Genomic DNA, 15,254 nt, shown 5'->3' on the forward strand with positions numbered 1-15,254 from the left:
ACAATGACCTACTTATCAGTACATCTTTGGACTGAGAGAGGAAACTAGAGCATCCAGAGGAAATCCACACAGACACAGGGAGAACATACAAGCTCCTTAAAGGCAGAGGCAGGAATTGAACCTGAGTTGCTGGTACTGTAAAGCCTTGTGCTAGCCACTATGCTACCAAGCCACCCCGAAACTAATATTTAAATCTTCAGCCAAAGGAAACCCACTCATTAGGGGAACATGCGGACTCCACACCAGCAACACCCAAGGTCAGGATTCAACCAGAATCTCTTGCAACTGTGCAACAGCACCTCTGCTAGCTGCACCACTGTGCCATTTTTGCAGGAATATGATTGCAATTTACACTCATGCATTATCCTGCTACACACAAACTGATAAAGGTAATTGAATGAAGTATCTTGATAAAACCATAAATCACTTTGAACCCTTGCACAAGGGTTGATCGTAAACCAATATTTCATTCTACTATCCAGGAACATCACTTATCAAGAAACAGCAATATCTAATTGACAATTGACACCCTTTCCCACTCTATCTGTAACAGTAATTAAGAACATATCATCCTTCTTCCTATCATTGGCTATCCCAGACCCAAATTCCAGATTATCAATGATTGTCTCTTTTCTCGGAACATTGATCCAGTGATGTAAATTTTGTTTACGCTTATTTCTGTTTTTTTTTGTAGAAATAGCAACTGTGGAGGTGATCTGATGGATGAGGATGAGAAGGACAGGGCAAAGAGGTGAGATGATTGAAAATGCAATAGTTCCAGCAACTGGGCCAATTAATCTAAAATGAGTCCACTTGCATCATGTTTGGAAAGGCCACAGAAGAAGCCAGAGAAAAGTCTTTATTTACTGTTGTTGATTGGGGAAGTCTAAAATCATGGTGCAGAGGTTGGAGGCCATCCTGTTCAGTGTGGTTGCAATGAGCAACTCCATCAGCTCTGAACCCAAACTTGCAGCACCAGCATGTTGCATCTTCCATTGTAGCTGGGTGTGAGCGCCACAGTCCTATAAACTCAGCCATTTACAGCAATGATGATGTGAACCGTGATCTATAACTTGAATACCATCAGCATTATGTGCTGTGTCATGTAGCATAGGTGATCATGGCCTCACAACCGCAATTGTTCTTTGCAATTTTTTTTTACAGAAGTGTTTTGCCATTGTCTTCTTCTGGGCAGTGTCTTTATAAGACGGGTGACCCCAGCCATTATAAATACTCTTCAGAGATTGTTTGCCTGGGGTCACATAACCAGGACTCATGATGTGCACCAGCTGCTCATATGACCATCCACCACCTTCTCCCGTGGCTTCATGCGACCCTGATTAGGGGGCTTAGGGGGGCTATACCCTGCAGGCTAGTGGAGGGAAGGAGTGCCTTTACTTCCTTTGGTAGGGATGTTTCTCCACTCTGCCACCCAAACTTGAATACCACCTGGGTCAAAGGATGTGTAACTACACCACATTTTCCAGAGGTTTGCAGGTTACATCCCCAGAGTTTGCTGAGTTCCTTAATTTTTTCCAAAAAGGAATTGCAGTGGCACAGTAGCAAAGCAGTTAGCATAGCATGAATACAGCAACAGTGACCTGTCTTCAAGTCCACCACTGCTTGTAAGAAGTTTGTACCTTCTCTCCATGACTGCATGTGTTTCCTCCGGGTGCTCTGATTTCCTCCCATATTCACAAAACATACGGTTTAGTAGGTTAATTGATCACTTAAGTGTACTTGGGCCATTAGGGCCTGTAACTGTGCTGTATCTCTAAATTTGCATCAAATTGCAGGATTCTAACAGGTTTGTCAGGTCTGAGAGTCTCGTTCTTGGAACCTTGGTGAGACATCCTTGTCCTAAGTTTAATAACTCACCATCTGCCATGGATAGTATGTTAACTAATATTTTTAACATAAAGACCACAAGATATTGGAGTAGAATTAGGCTATTCAGCCCATTGCGTCTGTTCCACCATTCCATCATAGCTTATTTATTATTCTAGTCAACCCCCTTCTCCTGCCTTCTCACCGTAACATTTGATGCCCTTATTAATCAAGAACTCACCAACCTCTGCATCAAATGTACCCAATGACTTGATCTCCGCAGCCATCTGTAGCAATGAATTCCATAGATTTATCATCCTCTGGCTAAAGAAATTCCTCCTCATCTCTGTTCTAAAGGGATGTCCTCGTACTCTGAGATTGTGCCCTCTGGTCCTAGACTCCCCCATTATAGGAAACATCCTCTCCACATCCACTCTACCTAGGCCTTTCAATATTTGATATGTTTCAGTAAGATCCCCTCATACTTCTCAAACATGTACAGGCTAGAGCCATCAGACGCTTCTTGCATATTAACCATTTCATACCGAGCCTATTCCCATGAACCTTCTCCAATGCAAGCACATCCTTTTTTAGATAAGGGGCCCACAGCTGTTCACCATATTCCAAGTGTGGTCTCACCAATGCTTTATAAATCTCACTTGGGATAATTGGTTGGGTAATTACCGAGGCCGCTGGCAGTTGGTACAGAATAACTAATGTGTAAAGGATATCAGCAGTTATTTATGATAATCCAGAAGTTTCATCCTCACCATCAATGATACCAGATTTTAATTCCAGGTAGTTAAATTTGAAGTCCCCAGTTGCTATGGTGGGATTTGAGCCTTTAATTGTGAATCATCACTAAGTAGCTGATCATGAATAGAATCACTATGCCACTGTGTCAAGTGAGGAAGTACAACGTTTGTATTATTGCACATTGCAAGGCAATCGCCTTCAGTGTAAATGGTAGGGGAGTTCCCGCAGTGAGGGAGTCTAGGACCAGAGGGCACAGCCTCAGAGTCGTAAGACATCCATTTAGAACAGAGATGAGAAGGAATTTCTTTAGCCAGAAGGTCATGAATCTGTGGAATTCATTGCCCCAGATGGCTGTGGAGTCCATATCATTGGATATATTTAAAGCAGAGGTTGATAGGTTTTTGATTAGTCAAGACATCAAGGTATATGAGGGCAAGGTGTTGAGAGGGATAATAAATCAGCCATGTTGGAATGGCAGACAAGAATTGCCTAATTCTGCTCCTACGTCTTATAATCTTAAAAAGAACTTTTCAAATAGGGAAAGGAATGCACCTAACACAGGAGTGTGTTGGTTCCTGCTCAAGACCCAGAGATGTCATCCAATCTTAAGTAGCATAGTTAAGAACTTTGACACCTGTCCAAGAAAATCTAAACTTGTATATGAAGCTGGTGGGAAATCAGTCCGTAATTTACCCCGATGTCTAACTGCCTGCCTTATTATTTGGTAAATTGGTTATATACTGAGTTACAGTGAAAAACCTTGCCTGTCATCTACACAGATCAACTCAGCACATCATGGATGAAGTACAAAGGAAAACAATAGAATGCAGAATCGTTACAGATTCAGTGAAAGTGCACTGCAGGTTAGCAATAAGCTGCAAGGCAAGGGGGTTAAGAGTCTATCATTGTATTCTGAATCAGAATCAGGTTTATAATCACTGACTTGTAAGACACAAAATTTGTCCTACAGCAGCAGAACAGTGGAAAGGCATGAAAAATACTTAATATACTAAGTCCAATGGTTTTTAAAACAGTCTTAAAACAATAACAATGCAGAATAAAGTGTAAAAGCTCCAGAGAAAGCGCAGTGCAAGTAAAAGGTAAAGTTGCAGAATCATAACCAGGTAGATTGTGAGGTCGAGTCCACCCTATTGTACAGGAGGTCATTTGAGATTCCGATAACAGAGGAATAGAAGCTGCCCTTAAGCCTGGTGATACATGCTTTCTTATCTTCTACCAAAACCTCTGAAGGAAACTTAGCTCTCGCAATTCTCTCTTGAAAAAATTAGCAGGCACGAAATGGGGAGCTAATGCTCACACACTTAGATCAACTGCCCTAGCACTCTGCTATGCACCTGCAGAATACTGTGCACCTGTGTGGGGCAGATCAGCCCGTGCAAAGAAAATAGACCCGTTGCTTAACGAACCCTGCCGAATAATCACGGGCACACTGAGCCCCAGATCCACTGACATCATTTACAGATTTGCAGGCATTGCTCCCCCAGAGATCCGAAGACACACTACAACAAAAATTGAAAAAGGTAAACAGAGCTCAGATTCACGACACCCACTACATCATCATGTGCCAGTTTCCAACCGCCTAAAATCGAGGAAAGGCTTTGCTACAGTGCAGGAACTACCGCACGGAACATCCCCCCAAACATACGGGATTGACCTCTGGCAACACACAGAAGCCAGAACCCCACCAAACAATACAGTGCCAGACCCCACAGAAATGTTACCAGACGGGGCACTGCTTGACAGACAGAAGTGGTGCACTCTCAACAGAGCGAGAGTGGGTGTTTGTAGGACGGGAGACAACATGGTGAAGTGGGGTTTAAAGACCAGCGAATCCCGTGAGTGTGGCGTAAGGGTGCAGAACATTGAACACGTTCTGCGCAACTGCCCACTCTCACCTGATTTCGCTGACGCCGACCTGCTCAACGTCAACCAAACAACGCTAGAGTGGTTGGCTGTCTGCTGTGACAAGCTACGATGATGATCTTCTACCAAATGGGAAAGGAAAGAGGAAAGAATGCCCGGGGTAGGTGGGACTGTATTAGTGCAATACCCAGGGCGTCAGCATTTGTAGTTTAATTCTGGTATCCTCTGTAAGCAAGTTTGTGTGCGTGGGTTTCTTTCGAGTGCTTCAGTTTCCTCCCACAGTCCAAAAACGTACTGGCTGGTAGGTTAATTAGTCATTGCAATTTGTCCTGTGATGGGTTAGGGTGGGTTTCTGGGTGGCACTGCTCGAAGGGCTGGAAGGAACTGTTCCATGCTGTATCTCTAAATAGATAAAAATGAAATTATGCTAGCTGCTTTACTGAAGCAGTGAGAAGTGCAGGCAGAGTCCATAGTGAGGAGGCTGGTTTCTTTGATGTGCTGAGCTGTGTCCATACTTCTCTGCATTTCTTTGCCGTTTTGGGCAGAGCAATTGCTTTATCAAGCTGTGATGCATCCGGATTGGATGCTTTCTATGGTGCATCCATAAAAATCAATGAGGGTCAACAGTATACAGTACAAGATGTAAAATTTACTATAGGTTACAAAAAAAATTACAAAAGAGGAATAGTGAGGTACTGTGGATAGGTTCATAGATTATTCAGAATTCTGCTGGCGGAGGGGAAGATAAAAGATTCTAAAGATTAGCTTTACTTGTCACATGTACACCGAAAAGTACAGTGAAATTGTTACTTGCGTCAAATCAAATCAGCAGGGATTGTGCTCAGCAGCCCACAAGTGTCGCCACACTTCTGGAGCCATCGTAGCATGCCCACAACTCACGGAACCCTAACAGGATGTCTTTGGAGGACACCCACAGAGTCACAGGGAGAAACTACTAACTCCTTAAAGATAATGGCGGGAATTGAATCTCAATCTTAATATAAAGCAATGGGGACTAACGTACCAACCACACTAGAGACCAGTTATTTCTGAATCATTGAGTATGGGTCTTCAAGCTCCTGTACCTCTCCCTGATGGTCCAAAGAGAAAAGGGCATGTCCTGAGTGGAGAAGGTCATTCATGTGTCGTACTTAAATAGTTGTATACCTGTTGAGAATAATACAGTTTATATCTTCATCTTTGTGTATTTTGGGGGGATAAATTGTATTGTATTTTTTGGGGGGATAAATGGCACTTGGTGCCTTTCCTCACAGATAAAGAGTAAACGGAACATTTTCTTTTCAATATTTTTATTAGTTTCTACATAGAAGAATACAGAGTAAAAGAAAGTATATATAAAGGTTGAAAAAAAAACAACATTATATCTAATCATAATAACAATCTCATTACCCCATATTCATGTAGGTTAGTCAAAGTTATACTGAAATGTACTAACTTATTACAAAAAAAAAAGAATCTAACCCCTACCAAGATCGAAGCTGTTTATTAAGGAGGAAAAAAAGGTAAAATACCTTCTCGTATAATAAAAATTAATAATAGCCAACATCTATATTTAAACAATGAATTGAGGGTTTTGAAAGTTTTGAAAATAAGTCAGAAAGGGTCCCCACAATGTTTGAAGGTCTTGAGATTCAGAAATTGAACAACAAATCTTCTCTAAATCTAAGCATGACATAACATCGCATAACCATTGAGCATGAGTAGGAGGAGAAATATCCTTCCATTTAAACAAAAGCACCCTCCCAGCTATAAGAGAGCTAAAGGCCAAAATATGTAAATCTGATTACTTCAACTTGATATCTTGTCCTGCAACAATACCAAGTAGGGCCATCAGAGGATTAGGCTTAAAATTGGCTTTTAAAAAGTTTGAAAAACTTCCCTCCAATATGTTTCAAGATATGGACAAGTCCAAAACATATGAATTAATGAAGCTTCTCCATTATTGCATCTGTCACAGTAGGGAGATATATCTGAATAAAAACGAGATAGCTTATCTTTAGTCATATGGACTCTATGTACCACCTTAAATTGTATGAAGGAATGGCGAGCACATAGCGATGACGTATTAACCAGTTTAAAAATTTCATTCCAAGTTTCCTCAGGTATTGACGTCTGTAAGTCTCGTTCCCAGAGATTCTTAATTTTGTCTAATGGAACATTCCTTGTCTCCAGTAAAATACCATAAATATTAGATACTGAACCATTATAAAAAGGTGTCAAATTAAAAATTACATCTAGTAAGTTCTTATCTGAGCTTATAGGAAATGTGCATAATTGAGATCTTAGAATGTCTCTAATTTGTAGATATCTAAAGAAGTGAGTTTTGGGTAAGCTATATTTAGCTGACTCTTGCTCAAATGAAAAAAAGATTTCCTCCAGCAAACAGATCCCAAAAACATTTAATACCCAACCTGCCCCATTCTTTAAAAACTAAATCAGTCATGGAGGGTTAAAAAAATAGAATAAATGGGACTAGGAAGGGAAAATCTAAATAAACCAAAATGTTTTCTAAACTGTATCCTGATCCTCAGTGTATGTTTAACTATTGAATTATCAGTTAGTTTACTTACAAATAAAGGAAGTGAGGATCCAAGAAGAGAAATAATAGAACACTTATTAACAGAATTAGCTTCTAAAGAAATATTTTAATTTAAACTCTCATATTTTATGGAGAACAAGATTTAGGAAGAAGAGGGTGGCAAATTGGTGCAGCTTGTAGAGAACCTGATGCACACTGCCAGCAACCCAGGTTCACTTCTGACTTTGGGTGTAGTGCATGTAGTTTGCTTATTCTTCATTTCACTATGAGTTCCCTCTGAGTGCTCTAGTTTCCTACCACAGCTCACAGGTTAATTGGCCATTATAATTGTCTCTAGTGTATAGGGGAGCGGTGGAATCTGAGTTGATCAGTGTGTGGGGTGAATAAAGAAACAGAATGAATGCAGGATTAGTGTAAATCGGTCAGTACAGACTCGATGGGCCAAAGGGCCTGCATCTATGTCAGTGATTCTTTGATCTTTGACATTTTTGCTGAGCTATAATGAGCAATTTCAAATTCCTGGATGCCAACATTTCGGATGATCTATCCTGGGTCCAACGTATTGATGAAAACTTGCCAGCGGCTATATTTCATTAGGAGTTTGAGAAGATTTAGTATGGCAGCAAGGACTGCAGCAAATTTCTACAGATTATCTGTAGAGAGCATTCTGACTGGTTATGTCACTGTAAAGTGGCCTATATGGAGGGACCACAACAGGATCGGAAAAAACTACAGAGAGTTGTAAACACGTTCAGCTCCATCATGGGTACTACCCTCCCCATGGTTAAGGGCATCTTTAAAAGGCAATGCATCAAAAAGGCAGCAGCCATTGTTAAGGATCCTTACCATCCAGGACATGTCCACTTCTCATGATTACCATCAGGAGCCTGAAGGCAAACACACAACATTTTACAAACAGCTTCTTCCCCTCCATGTTGAGATTTCTGAACGATCCATAAACCTATGAAGACTAACTCACTATTTTGCATTACTAATTTATAATATACAGTACTCTGCAAAAGTCTTAGGTGTGTGTATATGTATATATCTATATATACATACACACACACATATACGTAGATAGATATAGATATTTAATGTAACTTATTGTAATTGTGAGAACAAACAAAACAACAAATTTCACGACATATATCAGTGATGATAAATCTGATTCTGACACACTCTTAAATGTTGAAATCAGCTAGAATCCAACATGATTCAGCCCTCTCTGGATTCGATGTAATTCTTTTCCTCCTTGAAATTTTTGACTTGATGCATTTCTGTCCAGACACAATGGTACACTGGTAACGTTAATGGACAGGTAATTAAGAAGGATTCACAGGCACTTTTGTAATCTACTCAGAGCAGTTGAGAATTTAAATTTAGTTAATTAAATGATTTGCAATTAAAATAAAAGCTGGCAACATTGATGCTGAGTGTGAAGCTGATGGATTATCAAAAAAAAGACAACTTGGTTATTCCTATTCCTTTGACATGAGTTAGTGCATAATGGAGTGGATTTGGAGAGGATGGGGAAGTTGAGAACCAGAGGACAGAACCTCAGAATAAAAGGACATCCCTTTAGAACAGAGATGAGGGGTCATTTCTTTAGCCAGAGGATGGTGAATCTCTGCAATTTGTTGCCACAGACAGCTGTGGAGACAATTCATTGGGTATATTAAACCAGATGCTGATAGGTTCTTGATTAGTTAGGGTGTGAAAGGTTATCTGGATTATTGCATATAGTTCTGGTTACTCCATTATAGGAAGGATGTTGAGGCTTCGTAGAGGGTGCAACAAGAGGTTTACAAGGAAACTGCCTGGATTAGAGGGCATGTACAATAGCAACAGGTTGGACAAACTAGGGTTGTTTTCTCTGTAGTGGCAGAGGCTGACGGGAGATTTGATGGAGGTTTATAAGATTATGAGAGGCATAGACAGAATAGACAGGCAATATCTTTTTCCCCAGGGTTGAAATGTCTAATATCAGAGGGCATGCATTTAAGGTAAAAGCAGGCAATTTCAAAGGAGATGTGAGAGAGGTTTTTACACAGCGAGTGGTGGGTGCCTGGAATGCACTGCCTGGGGTGGTGATAGAGGCAGATACATTGGAGACTTTTAAGAGATGTTTAGATAGGCACTTGAGTGTGAGGAAAATGGAAAATTATGGACATTGTGTAGACAGAAGAGATTAGTTTAGTTAGCCATTTAATTGGTTCGGCATAACACGGGGCTGAAGTGCCAGTTCCTGCTGCGTATTATTCTACGTTCTATGTTGTGAGGAGGAGGTAGGTAACAGTGTTGAGAGGGATAGCAAATGAGCCATGATGGAATGGCAGAGCAGACTAGATGTGCTGAATGGCCTAGTTCTGCTCCTGTGTCTTAAGGTCTTACAAGTTAGCTATTCCAAGCCCATTGTGACTTTTTTGATTCCAAAAGAGGTTAATGAATGTGGAATAAAATGTGCATACATATAAAAATACTACTAAAATGGACCCTTTCCAGTTCACTCGTCTCTCAAATCAGTCCTCGGATGATGCCATAACATTTGTACTATACTCCATCCTGTCTCACCCGGAAAATGATGCCTGAAACGCCAAGATGCTGTTTATTGATATAAGCTCAGTATTTAATACGATCATCCCTCTGAAGCTGGTGGGTGAGCTGTCCCCATTGAGTCTCAACTCAGAAAGATCACTGTCTCTCCACGACGGCAGCAGCATCTCTAGGTTATCGACCATGTGCGCCGGTGGCCCCCAGAACTGTGTGCTCAGCCCACTGCTGTCCACACAGCAAATGCATGTCTGCACTGCTAGATCCATCTCAGAGCAAATAGTCAGGTTCGCTGGTGACACAATAGTGGTTGTCACATCGGCGACAATGTCAAGGTGGCTTACAGAGAGGAGGTTTAACAGCTGGTAGAACAGTGTGACCACAACAACTTGAACCTTACCATGGACAAGACCAATGAGAGTATTGTGAACTATAGAAAGTGCAGGCTGACCACTCCTCATTGCACATAAATGATCCTTTGTGGAGAGTTAAGATCACCAAGTTTCCAGGAGTGCACATAATGTTTGATCTCACCTGGTCTCTCAACTCCACCTCTCTAGTTGAGAAAGCACAGCAATTTCTCCACTTCCTGAAAAGTTTGAGGCCAGTGATGCTCCCCCACCCCCACCCTAACCAATTTTCACAGGAGTACCATCAAGATCGTCCTGACCAGCTGCATCACCGTCTGGTACAGGAATTGCAAGGCACCTGAACCCAGGTCCCTACAAAGGATTGTATGGACTTTTAAGAGGATCATTGGGGTATCTCCTCCAACAATCCAAGATATTTACCAGGAGCACTTCATATGCAGGGCCATAGCATTTACAATGATCCCTCTCATCCATCCAACAATATCTTTGACCCCCTACTATCAGGCAAGAGGTACTGTAGCATTAGCACAAGGACTGTTAGGATGGAAAACGGTTTCTTCCTCCAGACCATTAGACTACTGAACTCCCTGGCCACCACCCAGGTCTCATTGTGTATTACTGTATACTTTTTAATTTGTGTCATTCCATGTTAGCAGCAGCGTCTCTAGCTTAATCACACTGAGCGCTGGCGGCCCCCAGAACAGTCAGATTTGGGCAATGTAAGTTGGCCTTGATGTGATGCGCGTATCTCATCAAGGAATAAAAAGGAACTCCAATCACATTTTCTTGTGTCTTGTTTGAGTTTATAACCTCATGAGGGCTTAAGGAATCTTCTCCTATTGTAGGGCTTCACGTAACAAATCTGAGAAGAAGCGAAGAGACCAGTTCAATGTTCTCATCAAAGAACTCAGCACAATGCTCCAGGGCTCCACACACAAGATGGACAAGTCTACTGTGCTGCAGAGGACGATTGACTTCCTGCAGAAACAAAAAGGTTTTATACTCTGGCAAAGACTTCTAAACAAACTCCGCTTTAATGTATTCACAGTCATCTGATTTCTACCCATTAACTTACAGCATTTAAGCCTCAGGACTTCCTTGTGAAATTTTGACTTATTATGAGCTTGCTAGTTTGAACGAGATGATAAGATAATCAATTGGACAGCTGGAGACTTTTTTTGCCATGGTGGAAATGGTTGATACCTGAGGTTATAATTTTACGGTGAATGGAGGAAAGTTAAGTGAGTATGATTGTGTCACAGAGACATTGAACTCTACAGCACAGAAACAGGCTCTTCAGCCCATCTAGTCTGTGCCAAACTACTAATGTGCCTAGTCCCATTGAACTGCACCGGCAACATAACCCTCCGTACCTCTCTTAACCATGTACCTATCCAAATTTCTTTTAAATTCTGGAATCGACCCTGCATCCACCATTTGTGCTGGCAGCTTGTTCCACACTCTCACCATCCTCTGAGGGAATAAGTTCCCCTTCATGTTCCCTTAAACATTTCACCTTTCACCCTTGACCCACGAGCTCTAGTTGTAGTCTCACCCAACCTCAGTGGAAAAAGTCTGCTTGAGTTTGCCCAAACAACATGTGTCATAATTTTGTATACCTACATCAAAAGTCCTCTCAATCTTCGAGTTCTAGGGAATGAAGTCCCACTCTATTCAACCATCCCCTGTAACTCAGATCCTCAAGCCTAGCAACATTCTTGAAAATTTTCTCTGGACTCTATCAATCTTATTGCCATCTTTCCAGTAGGTAGGTAATGAAAAGTATATACAATGCTTCAAATTAGGCCTCACCAATGTCTTGTACAACTTCAACATAACATCCCAACTCCTGTACTCAATACATTGATTTACGAAGGCCAAGGTGCCAAAAGCTTTCTTTATGACTCCATCTACCTGTGACACTACTTTCAAGTAATTATGGATCTGTATTGCCAGATCCCTTTGTTCTATCGCACTCCTTAGTGCTCTACCACTTGCTTTGTAAGATCTACCCTGACTGGTTCTCCCAAAGTGCAACAGCTGACACTTGTCTGCATTATGTTCCATCTGACATTTTTCAGCCCATTTTTCCAGCTGGTCCAGAACCCACAGTAAGCTTTGATACTCTTCCTCGCTGTCCACTGCACCCCCAAACCTGGTGTCATCTGTAAATTTGCTGATCCCGTTTGCCACATTATCATCCAGCTCATTGATATAGGGTGACAAACAACATCAGACCAGGCACTGATCCCTTCAGCACACCACTAGTCATAGACCTCTAGCCAGAGAGGCAACCGTTTACAACCACTGTCTGGCTTCTTCCGCGAAGCCGGTGTCTAATCCACTATTCATCCTGACAGTTCGACATCCACCGGCTCTATCTCTCTCTCTCTCCCTCCCTTGTTAGAGTTGTTGGATGAACAGTGGTTTTCGATGGACACTAGATCAGGGTCTCTTTGGGGGGAACTTTGCTATTGCTTGCATGGTGAGTGATCAGGAGGAAAATGCTTTATTCTGGAATAAGTAGGGGGAAGGAGTTGAGGGGGAGGGTTGATGCTTTGCTACTGTTTGTGCGTGGAAGGGGGAGGGGGACTTTTGGGTTCTCATGTTTTTCTGTCATTCTTTGGGGTTTTCTTCTGTTGCATGGATGTCTGTGAAGAGTAAGAATTTCAGCTTGTATACTGTATACATTCGCTGATATTAAATTCAACATTGAACCTTTGAACCATCCAATTAACTACCTCATCTTGAATGCCGAGTGACTGAACCTTTTTGACCAACCTCCCATGCAGGACTTTGTCAAAGGCTTTGCTAAAGTCCATGTAGACACATCCACTGCCTTGTCTTCATCAACTTTCCTGGTAACTTCCTTGAAAAACAATATAAGATTGATTAGATATGACCTACCACACACAAAGCCATGTTGACTATTGCTAATCAGTTCCCTGAATATCCAAATACTTATATATCCGGTCCTTTCCAATAACTTTCCTAAACTACTGACGTCAGGGTCACAGGCTTATAATTTCCTGGCTTATTCTTAGAAACTTTCTTAAACAATGGAACAACATTAGCTATTTTCCAATCCTCCAGCACTTCACCTGTGGCTAAGGAGGTTTTAAATATCTCTGCTGGGACCCCTGCAATTTCTGTACTGGTATCCCACAAGTTTCGAGGGAACACCTTGTCAGGCCCTAGGGATCTATCCACCCTAATTTGCCTCAAGATAGCAAACACTTCCTCTTCTGTAATCTGTATTGGGTCCATGACCTCACTGCTGCATTTCTTCACATCTATAGACTCTGTGTCCATCTCCCAAAAATCCATCTCTTTCAGCTCCAAGCATAGGTGATCACTCTGGTCTTCCAGAGAACCAATTTTGTACCCTGCTATCCTTGTCTTCTTAACATACATGTAGAAGCCCCAGGATTCTCCTTCACCTTGTCTGCTAGAGCAACCTCATGTCTTCTTTTAGCCTTTCTGGTTTCCTCCTTAAGTGTTCTCTTGCATTTCTTCTACTCCTCAAGTATCTCATTTGTTCCTTCCTGCCTATACCTGCTATTTATCTCCTTTTTCTTAACCAGAGCCTCGATATCTCTCAAAAAAAGCTGTTATCCTTGCCTTTTATTTTGACTGGAACCCATAAACTCCACTCTCAAAATTTCAGTTTTGAATGCCTTCCACTTACCAAGCACATCTTTGCCAGAAAACAGCCCATCCCAATGCACACTTGCCAGATCCTTTTTGATACCATCAAAATTGGTTTTTCTCCAACTTTGAATCTCAACCTGAGGACCAGACCTATCCCTTTCTTGAATTAATAGCCTTATGATCATTAGATTCAAAGCATTCCCCTCCACAAACTTCTGACACCTACCCGGTCTCATCCCTGAATTGGACTCATAGTATCACGTTCTCTCTAGTTGTGACTTCTATGTACTGATTAAGGAAATTTTCCTGAACACATTTGACAAACACTATCCTATCCAGCTCTTTTATAGTGTGGAAGTCCCAGCCAATTTGTGGAAAGCTAAAATCATCTACTATCACAATGTTATGTTTTTCTACAACAGTCTGCGACCTCTCTACAAATTTGCTCCTCTAAATCCCACGGATTGTTCACTTGTCAATAATATAGTCTCATTAACATGGTTGTCCCTTTCTTATTCCTCAATTCTACCCATAAGGCCTCACTAGATGATCTTGGCAGTCTGTTCTGATTAAACACTGCTGTGACATTTTCCCTGACTAGTAATGCTACCCCTCCCACATCTAACACCTCTATCATCTCTAAAAGAACCCCAGTATATTGAGTTGCCAGTCCTACCCCCCGCCTGCAAACAAGTCTCACTAATGGCTACAATGTCATAATTCCACATGCTAATCCATGGCCTAAACTCAACCGCCTTCCCTACAATAGTCCTTGCATTGAAACATACACAGCTCAGAACATTAGTCCCACCTTGCTTCCTGACCCTGTGTGTAGGTTTAACAACATGTTTCTCCACAACCACTCCACTACCTGTTCTGGTGCTCTGGTTCCCAAACCCCACGCCACTATCAGAGGTAAGTATTTTACACAGAGTGGTGAGTGTGCTGGTACAAACTAGGGGCATAAGGATGATAAAAAAGTGGAGGGCAATGCAAGAGGGAAGGGTTAGATTGATGTTAGAGAAGGCTAAAAGGTTGGCACAACCTCATGGGCAAAAGGTTACACATTCGCCACTCTCAGGACATGGAGCTTAGAAAATTAGAGGGCTATGGGTAACCCTAGGTAATTTCTAAAGTAAGGACACGTTCAGCACAGCTTTGTGAGCTGAAGGGCCTGTATTGTGCTGTAGGTTTTCTGTTTCCATCTACGATTTTTTTCTGGGTGCTCCAGTTTCCTTCCACATTCCAAAGACATGCCAGTTAGGGTTCTTAAGTTGTGAGCATGCTATGTTGGTGCCGGAAGCACAGCGATACTTACAGGCCGCCCCCTGCACAATCTTTGGACTGTTGGTTGTTGACATGAATGACACATTTCACTGTATGTATGTTTCAATTTACATATGACAAATCAAGCTAATCTTAAAATTAAAGGCAATCTGTTTTGTATCATAAATCTGCATTTACTTTTATCTGTCACCGATAAAGTAGTTCTCATTCCATGTGTCCATCCCTTTATTCCCAAGATTTTTCAATCAGCCATCTGTACAATACTTAAAAACTAAATTTACTCATTTGTAAACCACCGGTGTAACACGCACAAAATGCTGGAGGAAGTCAGCAGCTCAGGAAGCATCTATGGAAATGAATAAACA

General features: G+C 41.6%; 1 protein-coding gene across 1 annotated transcript in view; it reads left to right on the forward strand.

The window, feature by feature from the left end:
* The first annotated feature begins 228 nt into the window (after positions 1–228).
* The window catches only part of npas2 (neuronal PAS domain protein 2), a 97,197-nt gene continuing 82,171 nt past the window's right edge, over positions 229–15,254 (forward strand). Inside the window, exons 1-4 of the mRNA XM_072269775.1 lie at positions 229–257; positions 695–751; positions 10,605–10,670; positions 10,797–10,945. Of these exons, the coding sequence (XP_072125876.1) occupies positions 229–257; positions 695–751; positions 10,605–10,670; positions 10,797–10,945 (301 nt within the window). The remainder of the gene's footprint in view (positions 258–694; positions 752–10,604; positions 10,671–10,796; positions 10,946–15,254) is intronic.

The sequence above is a fragment of the Mobula birostris genome, chromosome 10 (assembly GCF_030028105.1).
Source record: "Mobula birostris isolate sMobBir1 chromosome 10, sMobBir1.hap1, whole genome shotgun sequence".
Classification (NCBI taxonomy): Eukaryota; Metazoa; Chordata; class Chondrichthyes; order Myliobatiformes; family Myliobatidae; genus Mobula; species Mobula birostris.